General features: G+C 42.6%; 1 protein-coding gene across 6 annotated transcripts in view; it reads left to right on the forward strand.

Moving 5' to 3' along the window:
- myocd (myocardin) overlaps nucleotides 1–27,302 on the forward strand; it is a 102,251-nt gene that overhangs the window by 50,351 nt on the left and 24,598 nt on the right. For all 6 annotated transcript variants that reach the window (XM_068305106.1, XM_068305110.1, XM_068305112.1 and 3 more), the window contains exon 2: nucleotides 3,904–4,084. In XM_068305106.1, the coding sequence (XP_068161207.1) occupies nucleotides 3,955–4,084 (130 nt within the window). In that variant the 5' untranslated portion in view covers nucleotides 3,904–3,954. The remainder of the gene's footprint in view (nucleotides 1–3,903; nucleotides 4,085–27,302) is intronic.

The raw sequence follows: 27,302 nt of genomic DNA on the forward strand, positions 1-27,302 counted from the left end.
CTACAGGCCACCATTCACTGAGCGTTGCCTCAGATAGCATCAGACTATAACCTGCTTCTTTTGAAGGCAACCTCATTTTCTTTTTTTCAGCCACACATTTCTCCTTGAACACTTCAGTTAATAGATTTGTCTTCAGTCAACCTTCTGCTATAAAACCAGAAGATCCAATGATAACTTATCTCAGCTTGAATAATACGGAACCTCACGCTGACGTTGTTGCTCCCTCGTCGTCTTTGAGGTAGTGCTCTGCCTCTGCCTCATCTCCATCTATTCCTGGGGTAGGGGGTGGGGGTGTTGTTTCTGTGGTCAGAATGGGCCCCGTTTGTGTCTGGGTGGGCTCTGAGTTGGCTTTTAAGACAAGCCCATCAGTTAAGGCTTCATTAAAGAGGTCCCCCCCCAATACTCCACAGAGGAGTCCAATTCTCCTTGAGCTTTTAACAGAGTGATTCACTGTAGCTGATGTCTTGTTTCTGAGGACCTATGCCTGGCTTTGTTATTGTTTGCCCCATCGTATGATGATATATCGCATGTCATGTGACCGGTCTTTACTCTTTCTACCACACGACATATCCTCTGTGTCGAGACATTGCTTGTGTGAATGCAAAAGGAGGTGAAACAAAGCCTAGACAAGTACCAGGGTAGCTGAGGGTGATAACACCTTGTTTGGCAGCCAGGAAGAACTTTGGCAACAGGTTTGGTTCCAAATGTTCTTATCTTTGTATTTTCCTTTCTGCAAAGACTGTAGAGAAACCTGAGGTTTTGTGTCAACTATTATATTGGTAATTAATGGAGACATTGCAAATGTGGTCATATACTCAGGTAGCCTGCTGAGTCTGGGCCATGTTTGGCCCACATGTGGCTGCCAGATTCAGATGTTGTTGTCGGACTGAAAATCCCCTTCAGTGAACATCACTCCTTAGCCCCATTGGCTGGTTCCACCAGTCCTATCTGGAAGATAGTGTGTTCATTTGTTTTGAGTCATCAGATCCAGTTTGGCTGAGCTGGGCAGTGAGTAGAGAGAAGAAGAGATGGGGAAGAAAACTCACTTTCGGTGAGGTTTATGAGAAACACCACAAAAACCTCTAGAACTTTCACATTGAGTAATGCATTGACTTTTTATAGTGTATTTGTTTTATAGTTGTACTCTTTCTGCAACCGCTTCCCATTTGCACAATCTATGAGGCACCCCTGGTGGTCCATTGACTCTGATTGCAAACTTCACAGAATGAATGCATCCTCTTTTTTGTTAACTTCCGTGTGTTTTCCTGCAGCTGCATGAGGTTGAACAGATCCTGTTGGCTTTAGAACCAACTCAGAGGTTCAGTGGGATGAGTTGTGTGAATGTGTGTGTGATGCTGGGCCTCTGCAGGTGTCAGGCATTTCAGGTAACACAACAGATGTCACATTAGTTTGAGAAGTTGCATTCCTCAAGTACTCCCAGGTACCAAAGTAACATGTTTTCATGTTCATTGTAGTATTTTCCGCATTATAAGGCGCACTGGATTAGAAGGTGCACCTTCAATGAATGTCCTATTTTAAAACTGTTTTCATCAGAATAGGGTGAAAGAGGATCTGCTGACCTCCAGCAGCTGATGTCTCCTTGGTGAGTGCGAGTCTTGAACGCACCTTTACTCATGCACCTTGCAGGATTTCTCCTCCTCTGGTAGAGCATTACCTCCTTCCACTTCTGACCCCTGTGCCGAACTCCAGCCTACATCGACTCGTCCTCCGTGCCTAAGCATATGGAAAATCAGTTTTAAAATCTTTGATGTGATGTTGACGGATTGAAAAAGGTAAAACTCGTGAGTTGAGTGCAGCACCTGGACAGTGTGCACTGTGCACACGCTAGTTATCTTGTCAGTCATCTTACACGCACTTCTAAATGGATTAGATTCTTACCTTTCAGGGAAGGATGAGGAGTGTACTGTGACCTTTCTATGTCATTGTTTCCAGAGCTGCAAACTCCAGACCAACACAGCATTAAACATAAATCAGATTTATGGTGGAGAGAATAACTCGCTGCTGCGTCTGATTCTGAGACCGTTAAGCTTCTTGGACATTTGGACGGAGTTAACTGTGAGGCTGAGAGTCTGCTGGAGTCACATTCATAGCAGAAGTGCATTAATGCAGCCAAACCTTTATGCATTTATATATTATTATACATTATGGAACATGACCGACTGATTTATTTTATAATAGTAATAATAATGAATAATAATAGGTCACACAGACGCATATACATACATACATCTTTAATTCTGCTGAATTAATTTTTCTGCTGGGGGGTGTGGAGGCTAAGGCTCACTTTTATTCCCATTACGTTTCTCAGTTAACTCGACCAATAGTTAACATTAAAATGCACAGCATTCAGATTCAGCGTTCCGAAACTGTTAATGAATCCAGGCAGAAACCTGACCAGGCAAACATTGGTTCCTACTTATAAGTGAGCCTTGATTATCATCAGGAGACCAAACACATCACTCGTATCCCACAGGAGGACAACCTCTGGGATCAATAATTTTAAAAAATATGTAATAACAGGTTGGTTATAACAGTTTTCTTACAGGCCATCTATATTCTACATTGCTGACTGTAACTTTTATTCTGATCCAAACTGTCTTCTGTCTTGATGTTTGCAAACGTCACGATGCATAAAAAGACATGATGTGTTTGTTCCCTGCTCCCTGTTGATTGTGTATTTTTTTATCATTAACCCCATTCATTCATCTTAAAACCCTCTCATTCTCACCTTCAAGTCTGGTTTTGAAAACTGTGAAGATTATAAACTCACTTCTAGAGATATCAGACTCAATACCTTATGTACAAACCACTGAAACTGTCTGCTCACAGAACTCTAACACCAACATGTTTCCATGTAATTCTGCCAAAAACTTACTGTTCTTCTGGTTTTGTCCATAACACAACCATATATATACAAATATACACTAAAAATGATGTACAGTGTCACAAAAATGTATACACCCTTTAGTACCTGACAACTAAATTATTTGTGGGTTTTTTGCAGATTAAACTCATTGAAGTCGATGAAGGCAGTCATTGACTTCAATGTTAGGGTTAGGGTTAGGATTAGGATTAGGGTTAGGATTAGGATTAGATTTATAGTAATCTGGTTTACTGGAGACATGGCATGTCTGTAGGACCTAACTCTTAAGTATTATCAAAATGTTTTCTAATGTATTAATACATTTCATTGCAAAATACTCTTATTTTTCATGTACATTACAGTATCCTGTCCTGCTTCAGGAGCAAACGTGCCATTTTTTAAGGTGTTTTATGCACCTAAATGTAAATGTATGAGCACCTCCCCTAAAAGCTGATTTAAGTGTGTTTTCGGTGCCCTGTGGTGCAGGTGCCCTATGGAGGGGGTGATAGTGTATATTATGGAGTGTGGACAGGCTGCACAGAAGGCTCATCTGGGAGCTGAGTAAGAGGCTCATTTTTCACATCGACACCTTGTGGGGGCTCTCTAAGCTACCGATTCCACAGAGTGGATGTGTTTAATGGTTGTTCAGAAGGTAGGAATGACTGCTCTTTGTAAATTGTCTAAATTGATAAGTTGGCAGCAGCAGAGGATCGCGTCTGAGAGGCATCTGCGGGGCTGAAAGTGGGCTTAGAGCTCTGTAAGCAAACAGACGCGCCCCGCCGCCGGCCCGAGCCGAGATGGACCTCTGAACAGAAACAATACAAAATCTGGAGCTGGCGTTGTGTTCTAGCACTAACACTAACATGGCCGTCCTCCAGCTCCCAGCAACCGCAAGAAGATGTTTCAAATGCAAACATTCAAATGAGTGTTTGCTGTGTCTTTCATGGTCGCTCAAACTCGGTTAATGTTGGCTGAGGCGGCAGTCAGAGCCCTTCACCATGTCTCGCTCTCTCTGAAAGGGGAGCTGAGGTGACCAGAAGGAGATGTCATCTACTGGAGACTGAGGGGCCATGAATGCTGTCAGTGGTGCAGAGAACAGGCAGCGCCCTGGACACCTGCAGGGGGCCGCACGGGGTCATGAGGATGCTGGGCGGCTGACGGAGAAGAGGAGTCTCGTGCAGAAGAAAGAAGGTCAGGATGGTGAGTACGTATTTATCTTTAACGTCCCTTTAGATCCAAGAGTCCAAGCAGCTTTTCCCTCAGACGTGGCCGTGATGCTACCCCGTAGAAGTGGAAGCACATCTCTGAAGGCATTACCTTGAACAACAGTGCTGCAGTGTGGCCACACGGAGCTGCACAGTGGTTCATTAACAGGTTCTTCACGTGAGTGATGGCGTCTGACAACCGCAGGGCTCAGCCTTCATCGTCCCGCGTGTGTGCGCTCCTGTCATAGCATTACTCACATTCAGATGTGAACCACGTGTTACCCAGAAACCTCTGCACGGGGAATTGAGCTCATGTTTCACTTCAGAGACGTCAGAAACTCTCCATCATTATCTAACTAACTGGGAACAAACTGCACTTTTACACTATCTCAACCTGCATTTGGGAATCGTTTCCTTTTGCACCCCTTCCTGCAGTAATAATGACATTATAAACATTATTCTATTATTTTTTTTATATTTTCAAACCACATTGCAAACATGATGTGAGCCAGATTACACATGAAGGTATAGGAAAGTATGCAAGTCACAAATCTTTGCCAGAAAAAAAGTCCCCTGGCCAGATAAAACGCTGCTTGAACATTTTTATTGAATCCATCTGATGATTAATCCATCTTGAAACATCTCTGCTGCTTTTCAGCTTCACAGCCCAAATCAACCAGGCTTAAACTCCCCTCGCATCACTGGACTGAAGGTGAAAGTATCCGAGGAATCCTGTGATTTGAATCGGTATTTTTAGACCCATGTATCCCTGAAGACTCTCAGAATAGTGAGAGCGACGCAGTATTTCCCTCCGTGTTTCAGAGTTTTCCATGATGTCATGTGTGGTGAGGGAGTGAGAGGAGACAGAGGAACACAAACTGGACTCTCATTTCAGCCATTCATTTATTTATTCCCCTTATTTTTCAAATGATGCTGTAGATGTCAGGGACAGGAATAACCAGATGAGTGAGGAGTCCGGTCGGCGGCTCCTCGTTCTCCTGCCAAAGACGACCCCAAACACAACCCAGAGATAAGATTCTCTCTGACACTTTCCACATTTACTGGTTGTGAGTCCAGGGGACAAACCCTGTCCTGAAGCACAAGGGTTCAGGTTTACGTTAAAATCCTGCTGTGTGAGATACGCAGGCTTGTCCAACACGATTCATTCTAAACTGAAAAACAGAACGGGGGAGAAGTCTTATTTTGAAAAACCACAACCTTTCCCACTTTCAGTAATGGTTTTTTTTTTTAAATTTTGTTCTCTTCTCTTCAGTTTTGTTCACTTCCATTTTTAGCTAGTATATTTTTGTGATGAAATATCAAACAATTTAAACTCCTTTGCTCTGGGAAATAAAGTACCAGATTCTCCTTTAGAGACAACACGTCCCTCGCCACATCACAAACGTCAGTAACTCTTTTTGTAGAATTTGATGAAGATGATAATAACAACGCTTGACTCAAGAGTGACCAAATATACAAGACAAAGATGTTTTTAAAAGCAATCATCTTTGAAAATTTGTACCATTAAAAAAAATAGAAATAGCAAAACATATTTAACACAATCATAATAACACTGATCCGTTTAAAATAAGGCTTGTAAAAGTGAAGAAATAAGGGGTGAAGTTTTACGCAGTTAGTTCCATAACTTAGAGCAGAGGATTTCATGGTGGAATTTAAGATTTTAACAACCCAGTGTTTGTTTTGCACTTTTACCCCAGGGGCATATTTAATAGGTTAATCTCAGCATTGTTATATTTAATATTATATATATATATATATATATATATATACGTCTTACGTTCCACCCATGAATTGACGTTCCTGAGTGACTTGAGTGAATGACAGGAAGTGAAACATGAGGTCAGATATTCACATATAACCAGTTACAATTATTATGAATAACCAATTCTGTTCAAGAACATTAAAACATGTGGACTTTTTCGTTTCGTTTCTGTTCTTGGCAAAGTACAAAAAGTTTCTGGTCTTTGTTTCCGTTGCATGAACCGGTCCAAAGCCCTGGTTTTCAATGACAGCAGAACCTTCAGAGTTCAATGTGTTTGTGGGACCATTTGGGTGTGATGAAGATGCTGAGGAGTTGGAGTTTGTCAGTGAAGGCAGAGAGCTGGTGTCTCATCATCGTGATGTTTTCTCTCAGTGGTGCTCCAGATGAACGACCCTTTTGACCTATGCTTACATACTTGATTTATAGCAGTTGATTTAGTTGACATTAAAAAAGGGAAGAGAATGCATGTCTATTGGTTGGTTTAAAAAAAATCACAATTGAGGGGTTTTGGAGTTTTTACAAGGCTAAATAGATAAAAATGGTTTTAGTTATTTTAAATGAGGAGATGTTGCTTGACTTTGGAGGTCAGTCACGGAACGGATTTAACTGGTATCTGGAGGTACTGCTTCAAATACTAATCCATCTTTATTGCATCCTGGGAACAGACAGGCAGACACTGAAGCAGTCGCTGCTCCTCATGAACGCGTCTCTGACAACACGCAATCAGACGTGACTGGCCTCACGTCAGAAATGCTGATTGGGTTGCGTTTTAGTTTCTCAGTTGACGGCGGTCCAACACCACTGTAATTCTTCAGCAGGTTTTGACATGAGAACAGATTCATGTGAGACACGTCTGGGAGAACCCCCTTTGGTTCGACAGCTGAGAGGTCTGGGTGGGTACCAGGGCTGCTTGGCAGCAACACCTGCAGCACAAACATCTTGTTGTACGCTTGTGTGTTTGTGCACACGCTGATGACTGATGCATTTACATGACAGTAAATTTACTTTAGTTTTCATATTATAGACAATCATGCATTGTGCAACAGCTTTAATTCCGTGTCTTTGGATAGAATTTGAACTTTTGGTTCACTGGGAAATAGATTTTAAATGAATATAATGACCAGATATTACTCCAGACATGAAAAGCACAGCCTGTTCTGTAAATACAGAGACAAAAAAGACCAGCCAGGCATTTTATCTTTGCTATAATCAGCATAAAACCTCAATCTCCTTATTTTTTTCTTTTCTTTTTTTTTTTTTGCATTAGCAGCAGGTGGAACGTGTGCCGATTGTATTTTCCCTCGTGTTGTTTTTAGCTCCTAATTGATCCGTGAAATTACCTACATGTTCATTCATCATCCAAGAGAAAACCAGAGAAACAGGCCCCAAGTCGGGAATCAGTTGATGGATAGAACATTTGTGAGGGCAAATATTACCTCAGTCCACGCAAGCAGTAAACACATTTATTATTTATCAATCCAGTCTGTGTGACGTGATGAGAAATGGGAAGAGAGACATAAATATTAGTATTCAATGGGATGGTTTCAAAAAACAGAAAGCCAGGGACCGTTTGTAGTGCCGACCCAAGTTTGTAATTGGTTTCATATTTACTTCTACTACTTATTGAAAGCTATGCGGGGATCGGTGAGCTCAGACACAAATAAATCTCTGTTACCTTTGTTGCAAAAATGCCATGCACCTCTTCATGCCAAGTTCTCTGTTAACTGAACATTGATTGCTGCTTTTTCTTTCTTTCTTTCTTTCTTTTTTTTTTTTTTAAAGTTGTAAGCTTTGAAATATTCGCCTGCCTGGGCCAAGTGTTGTTCACCTATCAGGAATGTACAGTTAAAATTGCTTTGCAGCTAACATAAATACAGACCACGGCTGTTGCAGAGCGGAGAGATGACAGGCCCTTGTGTGGAGTACGACCAACTCTTAGTTGGTATTCTTGGGAAGTAAAAGGTGGTCATGTTGGATTTTATGTTGATAGATCTGCAGGTCTGTGTGTGTGTTCTGCTTCTGCCCTCGATCACTAGCAAGTAATTAAGAATATGAGGTCACCGTTGAGAACATATCTCTGTGTCTGTGATCCTAAATGACCAAACGACTGCCTGTGGGACGCCCGCTCCTCCCTGGCAGCTTCACTGTGTAGCATTAGCTATTTGGGTGTGAGCAGATGGATTTCTAAATGAACTAAGATGACACTCATTGTTTCAGCACATGATTATTTATCACATCGGATCATTAGTCAGAAAGTCTTTGCTGCTTTGACTCTTCAGAGAGATCGAGATCAAAGATCATATTGGAATGAATCCCTGCAGAGAGTCCAGACCCTGGTGGTGGTGGTGGTCGATGGATCTGCTGGGACTAATGTAATAATAAAGTTGATGAATCTGTAAACAAGAGGCAACAACATGATCAGTTATCAATGGTTTGTCACTGTGTTACTGGATGGATGTGACCTACTGAGGAAACTATCACATTTTACATCCTGAAACCATGAGAACCTCTAATCTAGTCAATAATACAGAGACAGATTTGTTCCCTCAACAATGACGAAAAATGGCATGTTAGCTTAGCTACTTAGCACACATCACCAGTATACAAGCTTTCTAATATGTACTTAACTAATGTATACTTGATCAATAGTACATGAATTTTTGGGAACCACTAAATTATGCACACTGTGAGGGAAAAAGTATCACATAATGCAACGAGTAGTGAAAATGAGCAAAAAATATGATGCAAACAATGAAAAATGAAACGCTTGTGTGACAACTTTATAACGAAGAAGAGGAAAAAACATTTAAATTTGAGTCTGAATTTCACAATTTATCTATATCTATCTATCTATCTGATTGATTGATCATGTGAATCTGAGTATGTATTCAGCTTCAGATATACTGTATAGTGAGTAATATCTAATAAGTGAAGAAGCAGAGGCAGCTAATTAGCATTTGTAGCCCAGTCAAGTTCGATGTCATGTATGGATGATGGTTAATGTCTTTGCTCTGATCAGAAAATGTCAGAATGTTGATGTAATCGCTGATAAAGGTTTTGTATAATCTGTTGTATTAACAAATTATCATAGTGGTGCATTTGTGTATCTTTCATGGCATTAACATGATTATGTCTTGAATGAATTAGTGCTCCTTATTTATACAGGAGAAACGACGTTGTGTAATCTCAACAACTGACTCACTTTGGACCGTTTCTAAAGGGAGAAAAGATGTTATTTTCATTTCATGGTTTTGTATTATTCTGAAAAAGATTTGGGGATCTGAAGCTACTGACCAGTAGAAACAAGAAACTCAGCAGGGCAGCTGGTAAAAGTTTCCGTGATTGTCACTAATATGTGGATATGAGCAGCGACAAATGTAATTTAGTTGGAATTATGGGGCTTACTTCAGCAGCTCCTATTCAAAGTTTTCTTCTTTTTTTTTTTCACTCCTCACAAAGACAGAGTTTAGGAGTGTCCTCCATCATCTGTCACCGCGGCGATCAGCCATAGTTACTGTCCAGGCTTTAAAAGCACAGATCATCCATACAGTTTATCATATGGACCTCATCCTCAGCGGCATCAGGACCACATGAAGCAGCACACTTCAGAACACTGACAGTGATCTAATCTATCCGTGATGATTCATTCATCAGCTGTTAGTCACAGAGATAGAGGCCGTCCAGGATTACCTATCTCTCCAAAACTCCGGAAAAGATTAGGTCATTGCATCCAGCGGGTTATTTTTAGAGCCCTTTAACGGTGGCATATTAAACAAAACGCTTAGAAATTCAATTAAGAACCCACTCGCCCACAATGACCTGAAAATAACCCAGAGTTATTAAACAAAGGCTCTGTCGACCAGCCGCTGTGCCGCCTCACATGTGGTTTGGAAACGGGAGTGCTTAAAACCACAGACTCTTAGGGGCTGCACAGATTAATGAAGACTTTCTTTTTCCAGGTGTTGTATTGTGGATACAAGAGCTTTGGGTGGTGAATTTTTACCAAGGCGAGAAATCCTCCTGGTAGAAATGAAAACAGTAACACAATATACAGCTCTGATCCGACTCACGGCTCAGATGCATTCCAAAGCCGAAGGAAAGGAAGCGTGAAAAGACAGCAGAGGATCGTTCTCTGATATCGATCCCGTCCAGGGCGGTCATGTGAATCAGGGTTGGTACCAAAGTCTCCCATTGGAGCAAAACATTCTTTACTCATAATGTTTCCTTACCTTTTTATCTCCATTGTTACTTTGAGGTAAGCATCTTTAATAGTCTGTCCCGTCATTACATCCCCTGAAGAGGAGATGTGTTGTAATGTCAGTGTTGGTGTGTTCGTCCGTCCGTTAGTCCACCAAATATCTTCACAACCGTCGCAGATAGAAAGATGAAACAAAAAGCACATTAAGATAAGATAAGATAAGATAAGATAAGCCTTTATTGTCCCACAGCGGGGACATTTGTGAATTTGGGAAATTACTCAGGCAGCAAAGGGGATGAAAATGAGATGATGACCTTGACTTTGAGAAAACTAGGTCAAGGTCAAATTTCAACTTTTATACTCATCGCAGATTTTTGGTAGGCAGTCACGTGATATTGTACACGCGTTCTATTGGCTGACGGCATCCGAAAATGCGCTACGTTCCGTGAGTGTCGGACTTCCGTGAGACACAAAAGTGCTTTAATGATACAGATGGAAGGTGGTTTAATATCAATCTGTTCATAAACGTTTAAATAATAAAGTTTGTCGCTCTGTCGTGGAATTCGTGATCGCGTGTGGTTCCTGGAGCGCATTAACCGCGAGTAATGATGGTGCACTGTCGACTTTTTCAGGTACACGTCTCTGAAACCTGATGAGATATAATCACTAAACAAAAAGCAACATTTTCAGGAAGCCAGAGGCACAAAAATGTGTCGGTCAGGGTGAAATGATGAATTCAGGGGTGTCACGGGATGTTGGAGTCTCTGACTGCCTTGTTAACAGTCTGTCATCAGGGCCACTTTCATTTTCTGCTTAAATCAGCCACAAATGTTCTTGTCAAATGATTCCCAGCTTCTGTGTTTCTTTAGTCTAGGCTAACCTTTTTAAACCACAGACCAACATTGATAATCGATCAATTCCTGCTAATCTACTCTTTATAATGGCATCAGTTTAATCAGTGGGATCAGTGAATGAAGAATAAAAAACAAACATTTGAGTTAGTCCTATATCAGCCCCCATCAGGAAGCACAGGTGTGCATTCAACAGCTTTCACATTAGAACCACCGCATTAATCCATGGAACACAACACGTTTATTTAGGCTCATCGCTCATGCAGCTTGTTGCACAGAAGTGTCCATAGACGTCTCTGACGATACATGGTTGCTTTCATGTGGTCCTACGATGAGGTGGCGCCTCATCCGGGGTGTACCCCTCTGCTTGCCTGCATCTGTTTTGTGCAGAGCCGTGGTCTAACATCACGTCGGTCTCATCCTGGAGCGTTTCTTGTTTAGCAGCAGTGGCAGATGATGAAAACATCACACTTCTGGGTTACTGCTCTCTTCAGATACAAACAGTCAGTCCAACCAGAGGGTAAACGGAGCTGAAGGGGGCAGCGGTCCAACAGGCCCTGTTGGACTGGACTTGGGTGCATGGTACCAGTGAGGAGGGTAACGTGAAAACACTTCTCAGCTCAGCTCTTTCTTCTCTTCTCAAACACCCTTGTGTGCTGTGAATCATTAAAAAGAAGAATTCATTTTATGGCTTTACTAGTCAGCAAAGCAGGTATGCATTTGTCAAAATAGGGGGAAAGTTAGAACCATATGTTAATTTGAATGGGAGGCACCTGGTTGTGATTAGACCACGCTGCAGATGATAGAAACAAATACTGGGCTGTACTGGGGGAGCACAATGTACCAAACAGCACCGGCCTATGAGCAGATAAGTGCAGTGATGGACAGGACAGAATCTCCACGCAAACAACAACTGTCTCATAAATTATAACACCATTTGTTTTATGACTTCCCTCTCAGTATGTGGGCCTGTTGGAGCGCAGAGTTCTCCTCTTCACTCATTGTGGCCTTGACAGAACTCATGACGTAGTGCTTTCAAGGTGTTGTTCATTTTGAATTTCAGGTTTTTTTTTTGTCAGAGCCAAACTTTTAACAGGTGTTGGACTCGTGGACGTTTAGGTTCAGATGTTGGTGTTGCAGATGGAGACGAGGCAGGAACAGAGAACTGGACCATGAGAGAACAAGCTAGATGTCCATCAAGGCGTTTACAGCAACATTCTTCAAGTTTGGCATTTTAAGAGATGCCACAACGTACAGTGAGTTTTATCAAACGGAGGCCTCGGTACATAGAGCAACCCAACTCTGAGAACCTTTTCTGGTAATATTTGGTCACTGCATGGAAAGTGAATGAATGAGTGAATGCTGTCCTCTGAAGCTGCTCTACAAAGCACAGAAAAAAAGCAAATATCATTTAAAATGACTAGAAATATCAAAACAAGTTGATTTGAGTGAAGCAGTTGGTATAGTAATAATAATAATAATCATAATTATCATCATCATCAATATTATTGTTATTTTATTATATTATTATTACTCAAAACATTTTAGTTCATATTATTTTATTATTATTATTATTTTATTATTATTATTATTTTATTATTAGTATTACCCAATCCAAAATTTAAATTAATATTATTATTATTATAAATCCAGCAATGAAATGCTTTTTGAAATATATTTCCAGCTGTAGGATTTTACAGCTTGATGAGTCTGCTCAGATATTTTCAGCTAACAGTTTGGTGGTCTGATATGTAGCTATACTGTTAACTTCAGCATGTCTGTCAACTAAATTTTCATAGAACCGCACACACAAAAAAAATGTTGACAGCCCATATCTGGATCCTGAATGTTAACAAAAGAGACAAATATGGACAAATGCATTATCCCAGCTTGTTATGAGCTACATATTAATTCAACAAGCTCACCTGCAAATAAAATATGCTAATGCTTACAGCTCATGAAGTGTTTTTGTAGGATGGGTGGTAGGTAAATAGGCTGGAGCATCCTACCGAAAACAGCCTCCAGCTGATAAAAACGATGATAGTGGTCCAAAACATCCTGTAAAGAAGCCTCAGCTGATTCTCTGCTCCCTTCACCTCCATTCCTCTGAGGGTCTGGCGGACACCCAGCAGTTCCCACTCCTGTTTCAAACCCAGAGGTGTTTTAAGGTGCTGACTGTTTTGTTTTTTTATTTAATCCCTAGAGTGGACGTAAGTGTTTGTATGTTTCTGCGTATTTCTCCTACATGTGGAGTGTACTAAGAATGTACTAAAAGCACTATATAAGCAGAATAATTATTTTTAAATGGTGCTTTATTTACTGGCAGACTGACGCTGAGTGTTGTCATTAACAAGACTCTCCACATAATGTTCAGAGTTTGGCTTTCTTCTTGTTCCTGAAATGTTGTTCATTACAGTGTGGAACACAGGATCCATCAAGCGTTGCTTCCAAACGTCTCTTGAATGCTGCTTCTCTTTTAGGCCAAGCACAACATGGCACAGAGGATCGTATTTTCAAAGTGTTGGGCTGACATACCAGGAGCGATGGGAAGGAGTGTCAGAAAAAACATCGCTCCTATTGAGATCATGCTCCATCCAGTTGTATGGAGATCCTATCAGGGGTCAAGTATGTGTTCATTACAGATGTTCAATTAACGCTCAGGACAGCAATCTAGTCTGATCATTCTGTTTATGTACATTGTGCTTCCTTTTCAATACACCTTGGAAATTTCATTAAAAGAAGACGAGCTGCAGCAGGTATCTGGCTCCTGATCCACTGTTTGCTTTGGTTTGATGTCGACGGCCGTCGAATGATACTAAGCATTGTGCTAGTTGGCTTTACTGTGAAATTATGAAGTGGAAAGACGGGGCTAAGGGAGACTTTGTTTCTAATAAGAAGGGGGGAATGGGGTTAGAGGAGTACGTTTTATATTTTATGTTAATACAGAAAAATAAATATGTACTTATGTCAAACTATATTTTGTCTATTTATGGAGTCCGCATGGGAAAATGTAAGACACAATGTCTTCCAGTAGAGCCTTCCCAGAAAACTTCTCTCCGATGAGAAACAGACACATCATCCTTTTTATCCATGCATTCTTCTTCTTTGTTAAAAGCTTGGTTCCTACACTACCCATAATGCAACAGCACCAACAGTTTATCTGGACTCATTCTCTCTTCACCTCTCACTTCACCCTTATTTCCCAGTGAGCATCACTGGATATTCACCAGTATATCCTATCAGCTGTCCAGTAGCAGTCGTGTAAATGAACACCTCCAGTCTGGCTGCACCTTCATAACCTCTGCCATCCCGTCTCTTGTCGTCTCGGTATGTGGTGGATGTGACCTCCGACCTGCAGGTCCTGAGCCAACAGCAGACTCCTCCAGAGACTCTCAGGCAGTCATCCCCACAGGCTGTGAGCGTTCCCGTCTCCGACAGACAGGAACGATAAGAGTCGCCACGCAGCACGTTCACAATCACCACGCAGCCAAATCCTGCAGTACAACGCAAGGTCACACTCATAAAAGGCTCCAGACTCAGTCTGCTCACGTCTCCCAGCAGAATCTTTGTCATCCTGTACTTGTCATGCCTAACTGTGAAGCTTTTACAACACGGTGAAAGTGATACACGTGGATTTATGTTTTTTACTCACTCAAAAACAGACTAAAACGACAAACTTTCCATGCGGAGACATTCCTACCATCCGTTCCACTAATCACCTGACTAGTGAAACGGACACGCTGACAGAGATAACGCCAGCGACCGATCTGATGCATCCACTTTCTCCAGTTTGCTGACTGCTGATGAGACACTTGTCATCTGCTTCTGAGAGTTTGTTTGCCTGACAAATCACCATGTCAGACGCGTCAAGAAGCCCAAACATGTACCGACTGACTGCGGAGCTGCTGAGCGGTTTGAGGAGAGCGCTGCACAGTTTACGGATGTGTGTGAAGTGAAGGTCCTGCTTGTCAGGACGATGCTGGTGTCTCCTTCCACTCGCTAACGCTGAACACAGCTGACAGGATCTGCATGCATCTTTTCTGGGTGTATATATTGATTTAATCCAGGCGTCTCGTCTGTCCTGGAGTCTGCAGACAGCTGTCAGCTAGTGTTGATGAGGACGGGTTCACGTGTCGGCGCCTGTGTGTGTCGTGATCTCAATGTGGCCTGACAATCTGACGTCAGCGCAGATATTAGTATAGATGGGATGGAAGTGTGACAAATTAAAGATCTACGCTGTGCTATGGAAGCTAAATTGAACAGAAGTGCACAAGAGAAATATTTTGTTTGTTTCTTCCTCCTTTTTATAAAATAAAACAAGGTGTTACATTTTCTTACATGCATTTTCATTTTCATTTCACTTAAGCTGCTACGTTGTGAATAAACTGCTGTTCAGACACTTCATACTTGACGCTTTATATATCTTTCATTTTTAACTTTTTTTCTTGTTCTTCTCATCTTATTTATCTGACATTTTACCTTTTTCTTCTTGTTTTTCTTCTTTTATTTTTCTTATTTATCTACTTGGCTTACTGGGCCCTTCAGAGAAGTATTTTGTACTGTCCCATGTGAAAACGTGCGTCAGCATGACAAATACAGACTCTGATATATACGTATACAGTTTAATGTAGATAGATTTCCCTGATTTCAAAACTTACAAACTGTATAAGATCTGTATAAGTAGTGACATGAAGCAAAGGTGATAAAGAAATATCTAGAAATATCTCACTGAGTGGCGACGCCTGAAGCAGTGTGTGTGTGTGTGTGTGTGTGTGTGTGTGTGTGTGTGTGTGTGTGTGTGTGTGTGTGTGTGTGTGTGTTTACATTATGTACACACCCAAAAACTACAGAAGTACCCTCTAGTATCTCTATGCTAATCTGCTGACTCCACTCTTTGCCTTCCTTTTGGTGTTCTATGAGCTGTAATTACCTGGTGCCCACCTTTCTGGTACCTTTTCTATTATGCAACTGTGCATGTACTAAAAGGTCATGTGAAACAAAGCAGACCACTGATTGGTCGGTGATAATTATCATTGCATCACCAATTCCCAGCACAAATGGTAGAAGGACGGCACAAATCCCTGCCCGCCATTTTTAATCAACCAACACTTTAGCTGCCTTAAGGTGTGCTGAATTGTGTTGAAGGGAAGATTTTAACTTCTTTTTTTTTTTTTGCACCATTGCTAAGACGACCAGCTTCACTCCGAGTCAAATGTAATAGAAAGCGACCTCCAGCAACCTGCTGGAGAGCTTAACCCTGGCTGCAGGTAAAACACAAAGTGCCCTCTGGTGTTGATCAGTTCTTGAGTAATTTACCCTCTAGAGTCCATTCATGTCAGAGAAAAACTGTCATCCATGGGTAATAGTTTTTGTGTTTTTATGACAGACATGTAGTTGTTTAAACGTCAGACTAACATGTAAAGAATGATAATTTAACCTGCCCCCTTTTTGTTGTCTTCCCCTGCCCCTCAGAGACGCTGAGCTGCCTGAGCTCCAACCGTTTCAGCTCATTCACCACGGCAGACGTTTCTTTTTGTCCTCTTTCCCTCAAACAGTTGTAGATGAATGAAAACACGGTTCAACAGGAATCACTCACATCCCAGCATCGTTCTTCTGTGATGGAGGACGCGCTGCAGTCGTCTCCCCCCTGTCCCCTCAGTGCATGTGGAGCCTGTGAGTCCTTCATCCTGCTGTTATGGCGCTGCTCCACCAATCAGTGGACATGTAGCCAATGACATCATACTTCACTGTAGATATTTGTCTATGGGGGGGGGAGTGACACCTCTGGTCACTGTGACATATTATCCGTCTCGCCCACCATGCTCTCCCTCTGAGTCAGATCTAATTGTGGCTGTAGTGAGTTACACGCTGGTGATCCGGGGGTCTGTGGTTGTCGTGAGGCCTTCTGTTATTGTTCCAGCTGGAGACTCGTCGGCAACACGACTGACAGAACACAGAATGCATGCATTGAAACTACTATTCCTAATCTAGAAGATGTTAGCTGGATGAGTCCATTCTGTACAGAGTATTTATGCAAAGGAGCCAGCCCTCTCATCTCTAATCTGTCTGACATTTAGAATCAGGACTACTGTCATTTGAACAGAATAAATCCATAGACGGTGGACACTGTGACCGTACACACAGTGATTATCTCAGGAGCATTTTGTGTTTCGTTGCTGTCCGCACTGCAATGAAATAAAGCTCAGGGGGGGGCTCAAAGAAAATCCGTTGGATCTTGTGATGTTAGCCGACAGATTAGCTTTGAGTGTGTGTTTATCTGCTCTGAGGCTGATCTTGTGAGTGTGATCAGTATCAGCCAGTGGTGACATCCCATCATCTGCGTTGCTTCATTTGTGTGGTTATGATGTGATTATATTGGTCATGGTAGATCACAAACTGTCTCTTGTTACATCCTGCGAAGCGTTGATGTGTTATAATTATCTGTGTTCGTCTGTCCGTCCATCTGTCCACCAAACGTCTCCACAACCGTTCAGACAGAAAGACGAAACTAAAGCAGATCACTCAGGCAGCAGAGGGGAGGAAGGTGAGATGATGGCCTTGACCTTGAGAAAATTAGGTCAAGGTCAAATTTCAACTTTTGTACACTCAGGAACCGGATAAGATAGAAAGACGAGGTAGAAGGCCAGTGTAAGACCATAGATCAAAGCTAGTGCTTTGATCTATGGTTTGAAATATTTTCTATCCTGAGATATTTTTGCACGTATCTGAGGAACTGGACAAGATAGAAAGACGAAACAAAAGCCGTTATATTCAGCGAGGCAAGGGGATGAAAATTAGGTCAAGGTCATACATTTACTTTCATACCTTTTCAGGTACACATCTCTGAAACCTGATGAAAAATAGAGCGCACCAGTTACATAATGGATCATTGGTCTTTTATTAAATGACCCTGACCTATGAAAGTAGGTCAGGGCAAATTTTTTAAATTTAGGGGTGTCGCGGGATATTGCAGTCTCGGACTGCCCAGTTCCAATCTGTGGGTCAGAGTTTCACCCATGTTGAACTAACAGTGATGGATGTAGCCTCTGACACAGGGTGGTTGTGTGGTCCTCAGTGAATGGGCAAGAGCTGGCTTGTGTTGTAAAGTTGTTTTAGTGGTCAGTCTAAAGACTACAAAGGTGCCACACAAGTAGTCTCTTTACCATTTGATGATGCTAACCCACAGTAAAGGCTGTGATAGGTCCTCAATCCTGAGCCGGTGGGGTTCACGTTGTTTCCAGGGTTAACATTTTGCCATAATGTTATGAGAAGTCCCTGTATTACATGATGTTTGAAATATTGCATTCATAAAATGAATGGAATGTGTACAGAATGTCATACAGCCGGTCTTAAAGGGAAGAGGTCGGGGCTGTGATAAACAGTTATGATTCCAGGGGGGCAGGCTGGTGGTCTGAGGTTTATCCAGGGGCCCTCCCTGCGTGTAGGGCCACCACTGCAACGCTGCCTGTTAACATGTAAAGGGTTGGCATGTCCCATAAATAATTAGTAAAGAGAAGAATGATTTCTGTGACCACATCTACTTTACATCTAGAGAGTACAGAAAATGTCATGTGTCCACAAGTAGCCTTATGACTCTGAACACCTCAAACATTTCCTCTTTGTCTTCTAACAAATGCGTTGGGGGACCACTGATAAACACAGTCAATAGCACAAAGTGTTATAATGAAATAAAACGGTGCCCATCTGGCCGAATATGGCTCAAACCATGATAGGCTCGCATGGATTTGGGCTGCAATGCCATCATTTGCACAGAAGGTAGCCTTTAACAATTCAAAAGAAAATGCTGCAGTGGTGCTTTAAAAGGGACACACGGATTTCATGGAACTAACTTAATTCCATTATGTTAAGTCGACCAATAGTCAACAACAAAATAGTAATAACATTCAGCCTTCGGCGTTAGCGTCAGTTAATGCTTCCGGGCAGAAACCTAACCGGCCAACATTGGTTCCTACATCCCTCGTCTCCTACAGGAGGACAGCAGGTTTTTTGTTTCTATGAATGTTGGTAAGTTGGTTGTTCGTATCTACTACCAGTAATTTAGCATAACCAATGAGGTAAAGGCAAGTCTTTGAATCAACAGCACCGGCTTCGCTGTATCACATTACTCTGTGATATTCTGTTCTACACTATTCCAAACCCAACCAGGCCAGAAAGGTGTGCTGGGGTTAACACACACATAGATAGTAAAAATGACAGTAAGACACACACATATACGCAGTCAGCCCCCTTCAGAACCCTACAACAACATTCAAACATGACCCACCAGGCGTCCCTGGGGTGTTAAAAGCAACCATGGCCGTGGGGCGGTCGGTGCTCCTTTGTTGTTTCAGCTTTCTGAATCGGGTAAGAAAGAAAGAAACGATTGTCCGACCAAATCACCTATCAGAGGAAAAATAATTTAAAAAACCCAACATACCGAATCAATGGGTCGGCGTGACCATAGTGTGATTTCTTACTGACAAGTCGCATAAGTCAGGCCTCTCAACATCCCGCCGAGTGGAGATAGCACATGTAGTCAAGTGTTTGGTTTGAACGCCGAATGGCAGAAAGTGTCACCCCTGATGAATGCTCCGGGGTGCTGATAAGACCAACTCCCCTCTGGGGGGGTGTGCAAACACCTAGGACACATGTGCACACACTCACACTGACATAGTCCTATAAATAGGTTTTAGTCTGGTGGGGTCAAAAGTGGAGTCCGGCCCAGCAGATACCAGCTCTGTGTGGCCACCCCCCCATGTCTGCTCTGTCCTGTAGTTACCTGAAAGTGAAAGCATCTCACAGAGGCTCAGTCTTATGCATGAACACTAACGTGACCCATGATCTGCATCTAGACTGGTGTGTTTCACTCACGCGAGTAGGTGTCCCTGGGAGGATGGAGGGGGTCGTACCAGAGAAAACATGGCTAGAGTTGGCCATTGTTGAGAAGAACCAACACGCTGGCTAACAGAGTGCTTCAGTCGTGCCGTCTGGAACTGCTGGACCTGCTGAGGAGATCCAGATGAGTGAATGTCTTCATTACTGTATGTTTCTATGTGTGATTGTGCTTTTCTGAACTGAACTCCAGCAGAGCCAGGACCCACAAGGAGGATGTAGACTATAGTCGTCTTGGCTACAAGAGAATGGATGGATGGATGGAGGCATGGATGGAGGGATGGATTGATGGATGGATGGATTACTTATACATTACTGAACTTAACAAAATAAGCAAAAAATTCAGTCAAATTGAGCGTAAATACAAGTTTTAATACAGACAATGTATGTGAGGATGTAGATGGACAGAGAACAGTGTCAAGGTCAGAAATGTAAACTATGGTCCTAAAAAAAGAAGAGAATACAGACACTGTGTAGCACATATACGTATATCTGTAACTATTGGCTCCTGTTACATACAGGCTGTAGTGACGGTATCTTTTTATTACTCCTGGGTTCTGTCAGGATAAAAACACTGATTCACTGGTTCACTTGAGGCTCCGCTGAGGAGGACGAGTCGCACAACAAATCTGGACTTGCAGCCAAAGTTAAATCTCTCCTGCTTCATGGATTTATTTCAGATAATATTGAGTCATTCTGTTTCAATTTCAGCAATTTTTACTTATTTGTTTTCCCCTTTATAACTCCACTAAAAGACTTTTGCTTGGCATCAGTGGTTGTTCCTTGTGATGTGGCTTCCATCTGGCCCATTAGTCATGGACATACACATTAACAACAACAACGCAGACAGTCAGTTATTAAATTTCTGATAGTGAAGGTTCAGGAATACCACGTAAAGCCATCCCATAGCCCTCGATAATAGGCAGGAATTAGAGTAAAGCCCAGGTGATGCGGGCCCATCTCTGCACAGACAGAGCCACTCTCCCCCCGCCTCCTCGCCCGCCCTGCTCGGGCCACCGGCCAGCGTCTGCAGACTACAGCCGAGGCAAAGTCAATTGCCAAAAGCTAAATAAGCACAAAAACGCAAAACAGCGTCTCCCTCCGTGTTTTGGTTTTTCACCAGATGTGGAGACAGTCTGCGCGTCTCGCACTCGTGTTGTGGTTTGGGATTTCACTGGATCGGTCGCCTCTGGTTGCCAGACACACTGACACCCCCCACCGGGCGAGTGAAGGTGACCACGCTTCAGACCAGATGACGACAGAGACAGAGGAGGGTGTAGATAGAGACGTTGGTTTGGGTTCGTCTTTCCCTTCTGGTCTCAGTGAGCTTCAATAGCAGAGGCTGAAGAAAAGGACGTGCCTCCACCCGTGTGTCCTTCACCTCCTCTGACAGCACATTTCCATCTTCTCCACCCTCGTTCCTTCACCACGCTGTCTGTCCTCTCCTTCTTTAGTTGTGCTTCATAATTTCTGCTTTTCTCTCATCTTTTTGTTTTTGCCCAGCCAAGTTGTGTCGTGAGAAACTTCTCGGTTTTTCCGATAACACTGATTGGGTGCTGATAACGGTCTGGATCTCTCTCTCTCTCTCTCTCTCTGGACATTTCCAGCTAACCACTTATCGCCCTATTTTATAACAGTGGAATAAAATAAATGATAGCTTACAAAAACACAGCGTCAGGTTTACTTAAACACTGACAAAAATCAAACCAAGTAGCAGATTACAAAATAAAGTATATTTGTCATACAAATAGCAGTTGACCAAATATCCTTTCCTACAGTTGCTGTCAGTTTTTTAATTTTTCTATAGCATTAATCTGTAATTTAATTTAAGCTCTCAGTGGATAAAAACTACTGCGTGGATGCTAGTTATGTTAGCGTAGTTAACCTTGCCTTCGTAAGCAACAATGACAGAATACTCCTTGTTGGGTTGGGCAAACATTGGAGGAAGGTTTTACTTTCAGTTCAGGCTTATGGTTACATGACAGACAATCCCGTTAATCCTGTGCTGTGATTGGTCAGTTGGAGCGTCTACCTGAGCGCCACCAGCACAGGCAGCTAATAGAGAGACATCGTCTGTCAGAGTGACGGGACACAGCTGCTGTCGCCGTGGCTACAGAGGCACCACGTCTGGTTCTATTACACACACACACACACACACAGAGACAATACCCTCCAGGACCCCCCACCCATATCCTGTGAACTCATGACCCCACACACTCATCTCTTGTGTTCAAGTAAACTCTTTACCCTCCTCCTCCTCCTCCTCCTCCTTCAACACGGTGGCTTTAACTCACCTCACACACACACACCCATACTTATTACGGCCTTTAAATTATCCCCCCAAATCCTCGGCTGTGATTGGTCCTGTTAAACCGTTCAACAGAACCGGGACAGAACCTGCTGTTCAATACAGTGAAGTTAGGTTAGGAGTATGAACCACATGAACACATTATATAAAGCGATAGATAAATATACTGCAAATATCTGTGGGCAGAAGCCTCATTAATAAAACGTTTGATCAATTCTATGTAATTACTGGAAATCACAGTGTGACACCTGAAGTGTTTTACTCACCAAGAGGAGACAAGAAGTCCGATACACACTTAAGATCACCACAAACTGGTGATTCTGGAGCTTCACACGAAATACAACTTTGAACAGGAAAGTTGTTGTTTTTTTTCTGCTTCATTTGAAATTTTCACAGCAGCTGGAAATTTCGAAGCATTTGCGTGAAGCCCGTCTGAGGAACGTGAACATGCTCAGATAGACAAGATCAAGGAGAATCGCTGCGATCGCTGCACAGCTCACCTTCTCTCTGAGGGTCCATGTGAACGCTCAACGCCAAGAGGGTCAGATTTCACCTCAGAACAGGTTCAAATAACAAATCACTGACAAATGTCATTCGTTGTTCTGTTGGTATGAAGTCTGATTTTATTGCTGGGTGACCGGATCACATATAGGAGATGTCCGTTCTGCATCCCCTAGATCACATGTGTCAAACTCAAGGCCCGGGGGCCAAATGTGGCCCTCCACATCATTTTATGTGGCCCACCAGAACATAAAAGGTAAAACCTAAAAATAAATAGGTCAAAAGTGGTCAAGGTTTCCCACAATGCAGTAGTTCATCCCAGAAATTCAGAGTTCTTTAACATTAAGGAGTAGTTACATTGAGTTACATTTAGTTACATTTATTAGTTACACCTGGCCCTTTGAGGACAGCCGTGATGCTGATGTGGCCCTCAGTGAAAATGGTTTGACCCCCCTGCCCTAGATCCTGCATTCAAACCTTTGACATCAGTGGTACTTCAGGTTATCCAGAGACGTCATGACACAAACCTGTGGGTCAGACAGAGGCCGAAAAGGACCTAAACAATTTGTCCAGTTTTAATGTGATTAGGGAAAATTTACATTAAAAAAAAATCCCTGCCCTTAAATTTAAGGTTCTTTCCTGGGATTCAGTGCGGTCGCTGTGTATGTTAACCTTTTCTGCCTCTAATCCCGTGGTTTCTTGGTCCTGGTCCTGGGGCGCTCCTGCCCTGCATGTTTTAGATGTTTCTCCTCCAACACACCTGTTTCAAATGAAACAGTCATTCTAAGGCTTCTGCAGACCCTGACGACAACGCCGAATCACCGAACATGAGATAAGAGCCGTCCTGAGACCTGTGCTGTGTTGCGGAATTTATGGTTGGCGAGGTTTAAACCTGGGTTTCCGCGCGAGGGTTCGCTTCTGACTCAGAAAATCACCATGGTAACTTGTGCTACTTGTCAAGAAACTCAGCACCGCCTACTGGTCAATCATTCGTCTGGAAAACAGCAAGGTGACATAATTGGCTGAAAATAGTCCAAGTGCTACAACACCCTGCTGAAGCAGTATATCTGGATGTGGAATTATAATAACAAGTATTAATAGTAATACTTCACAAAGATGGCGTGTTTGGTGTTCTTAGTAGAGGCTGGTTTGAAGTACTTTCTGTCCTGTAATTATGGAAGCAGGTGAGAAGGGTGGGAAGACAGACTTGGAAATAGATGAAGGTAAAAAAAAAAAAGGCTTCCAGGCTTTTATTGTTTCCTGTCATCAGACAGCTGAGCAGCAGCTCCAGCAAATGTTTCGTTTCTCCTCCATCAGCCGCTCCATTCCTGATCGTTTCCTCGTGTCACCGGCCCTCTGGTGGGACAGCTGGCCCCCACAGATGCCATTTGAGTCAAGATATCCAAAGCATTTCAGATACGTGTGTGTTCCTATCAGCAGCTAAGCTCATTTATTGGAACTGATGTCAACAAGACAAGATCGCCATCATTCCAGACATTTAGAACGTAAAAAGTGTTTGTTATTCCAGACTGATCTTGGATATTTTTTTTTTTTATAATATTTTGCACAACTATCCCCATCTGCTTTATCTACAACACAAGAAATCACACAAAACAGTAACAGTCACTTTTTGATCTAGTCGTCTGTGCAGTCGGCCAATAAACACGGCGTGCGCAGACGCCGCCTTATGAAATGTGTATTTTTAACATGCTCATGACTTATTGCATCAGAGGAGCGCTGCTTTAACATATGCATCATATAGCAGAGCAAACAGGCATGAATCATGACGCCCTGCTGCAATCTCAATGTACGTAATGTACAAAACTTGCACCCAGATTGGTGTATGATCTGTCTTTTTCTTGTTATCACACACATTCACACACACGTGTGTGTCTCCAGACAGTTCAGATGAGACTTGTCACATCCGTTGACATAGGGCCCAATTAAAGGGGAGGATTAAGCCGGGGCTGGGTGACCTCTTCAGGAATCTCCCGGAGACGCTGTGTGTACACTGTCAAACCCTCTGACAGACCTTCCCTTAAAGCACTTTCACCTGCTAATTAAGACACTGACTGTGTGTGTGTGTGTGTGTGTGTGTGTGCATGTGCATGTACAGCATGTGTGTGTAATTTGCGTGTGCTCACTCACTACGCATGCAAGACGGATGCAGCCCTGAATGTCAAGCAAAAGATTTGCAGCCCAAGAAAAGTCTATGTAAATATTTGACTTGAGCATTGTGTGAGTTTTTGGCGTTCACCACAGCACACGTCAGCACAGCCAAGAGACAAGTAAGCGTCATTTATTACATGAAATCATTACGTTTTGGTGTGTGCATCTCGCCGCCGCGGGCCCAGGCTGCTGGGCAACACGAGCCCAGAGGTGTTTATGGTGTGAGGGGATTAAAAACGGAGGCAGGGGGAGCGAAACGAATGATTAGTGCTGCAGGGAAAAGGCTCAGAATGAAGCAGCACACTTCTTTTTGGTGTTCTTTTTGCTTAGAGACAAACTGAAAAGGGAGGGAAGGAAATGGTTTGGTATTTTAAGGGAGATTCAGGACAAAGTATAGCCAGAGACGTGACCGATGGGATAGAAAAAAAAAGGTTGATGACAGTTAAAAAAAGAAAAGCACTGAGATCAAATAGAGGACAGACAGATCCGCAAAAAAATCCAGCCTAAGAAGAAGCAGAATGTATTATGTAATCCAGTCAGATGCCAGCATTAAGCAAAAATATATCTAGCAGTGGAAAAAACAAAAGTGACTTAATAAAATGTGTTGAAACTAACAGAAATGCAGCCACCATGAGACGCTCTCTGCTGTCACACTGAATAGAAAACATTTGATTTCAGCCGTGAAACTGCAGAAACTCGAGGGAAAAAGGTTCTTAGAATTAAACGACATTGGAGGATTTTTTTTAAAAGTGTAAAAGTTGATTTTCTACCCTGACTGTGATGAGGAATATAATACATACACACACACACACACACACACACACACACACACTCAAAAAGGCTCGTTCAGCTTCAGTCGGGAATACACTCAAAACATCACACTACGGTTTTTTTGATCCAAATTCCAACTGGAGTTTTAATCCAAATCTAAATTTGTTTTACTCTTTTGAAATGTAGTTTTGAACTGAAGAGAGTTTTTTTCTGTAATTCAATGAAAGTAAAATAAAAATCGATTGTTATTTTGTCTTGTCTTGTTCTCAAATAGATTCAGCTTTCTGAGGAATGGGCCAACATGTTGGGAAACACGCTAAGTGTTTTTCAAACAGAAAGTTAAATAGGAACCAAGTTTCTGTGAGGTGCGGGCCAACGGAGGCCTCCAGAATAATTGTGTGCATTTGTATTTTATCATTGGAATGAAAACTTACATCATGTGACCTGTGAGATAGTTACTGGTGGCATCTTACTGGAATTACATTATGTCAGGCTTGTGGAGGTAACCGTCACCAAAGGTCAAATAAAGCAGCTAACGCTGTTTAATGAACTCTTCTTGTTATTTTTGTGACATGTTTTATGTGCTTCTAATCATCCGTAACTTTAAAGTGTTGTTGGATGTTTTATTTTGAAATTTTTCTATTTGTAATGGTAAGATCAGTGACAGAGTTTTTGGATTTTAGCGTTTTAAGTGCTTGAATTAAGTTAGATGATACAAAAGGATGCAGTGGACAGAGGGAGAAGAAGGGATGCGTCCTGTATTTTAGCCTCCTTACATTCTGTAACCCCTGACGCCTTTAACCAGGATGCAACGGGGCAGCAGACGCCTGCTGTGTGACACAGACGAGGACACATACATGACATTCCGACATCGTTCCTCGCTGGTGTGTTCCTGGTTGGCCTACTGTCTAGCGTTGAGCGTACATTCCATATTATGTTTAGATCTCGCCTAGGAATAAACAGCAGAGAGAGCTCGGGGGTGTCCAGCTGCCGTCCCGTGTTGATGGACGTTTGGGAGGCTCTGTGTTGTAGCTGCTGTTGGCTAACGGCGCTGTCCGGGCGGAGCGGGCACAGGGCTCAGATCAACGCTGACAAATGTCTGCCTGGTATGTGGGAGCCGGAGGAAGGGATGCTTTGTTGAGTACAGGCTGCTATCTCACTGCTGATAAGATAAACCTCCTGTTGCTCAGCTGCTGGATGACTGACTGCCCTCAACCATCTCTTCAGTCTGTGTCAGTGAGGGAAAGTGTAAAAAGAGCCTTTTACAGAGTTCACACTGCGTTACGTCTGCGCGTGCCGCCTCAAATCAGAAGGCAAGATGCGTTACTGAATGTCAATCACAGATAAATGACTTGTCGCTTCAGCAGAACTAGTTTAGTGAAGTGAATATGATCTGTATCCACTTCACCAAACAGTCTTGTTCTTACTAAACAGGTGTTGTAGCGAGTCAGAGGTTTATCTCCTGGAGACACCATAGCATGAGGCAGAGAAGAGAGTCTGGAGATGTTTACCGTCCCTTTGTGTTTCGTCTGTTGTACTGCCTGTTGTACTGCCTGTTGTACTGCCTGTTGTACTGCCTGTTGTACTGCCTGTTGTACTGCCTGTTGTACTGCCTATGTAGTACTGCCTGTTGTACTGCCTGTTGTACTGCCTGTTGTACTGCCTGTTGCAGTGCCTATGTTGTACCGCCTGTTGTACCGCATATGTAGTACTGCCTGTTGTACTGCCTGTTGTACTGCA

This window comes from Antennarius striatus, chromosome 21, assembly GCF_040054535.1.
Source record: "Antennarius striatus isolate MH-2024 chromosome 21, ASM4005453v1, whole genome shotgun sequence".
Taxonomy (NCBI): Eukaryota; Metazoa; Chordata; class Actinopteri; order Lophiiformes; family Antennariidae; genus Antennarius; species Antennarius striatus.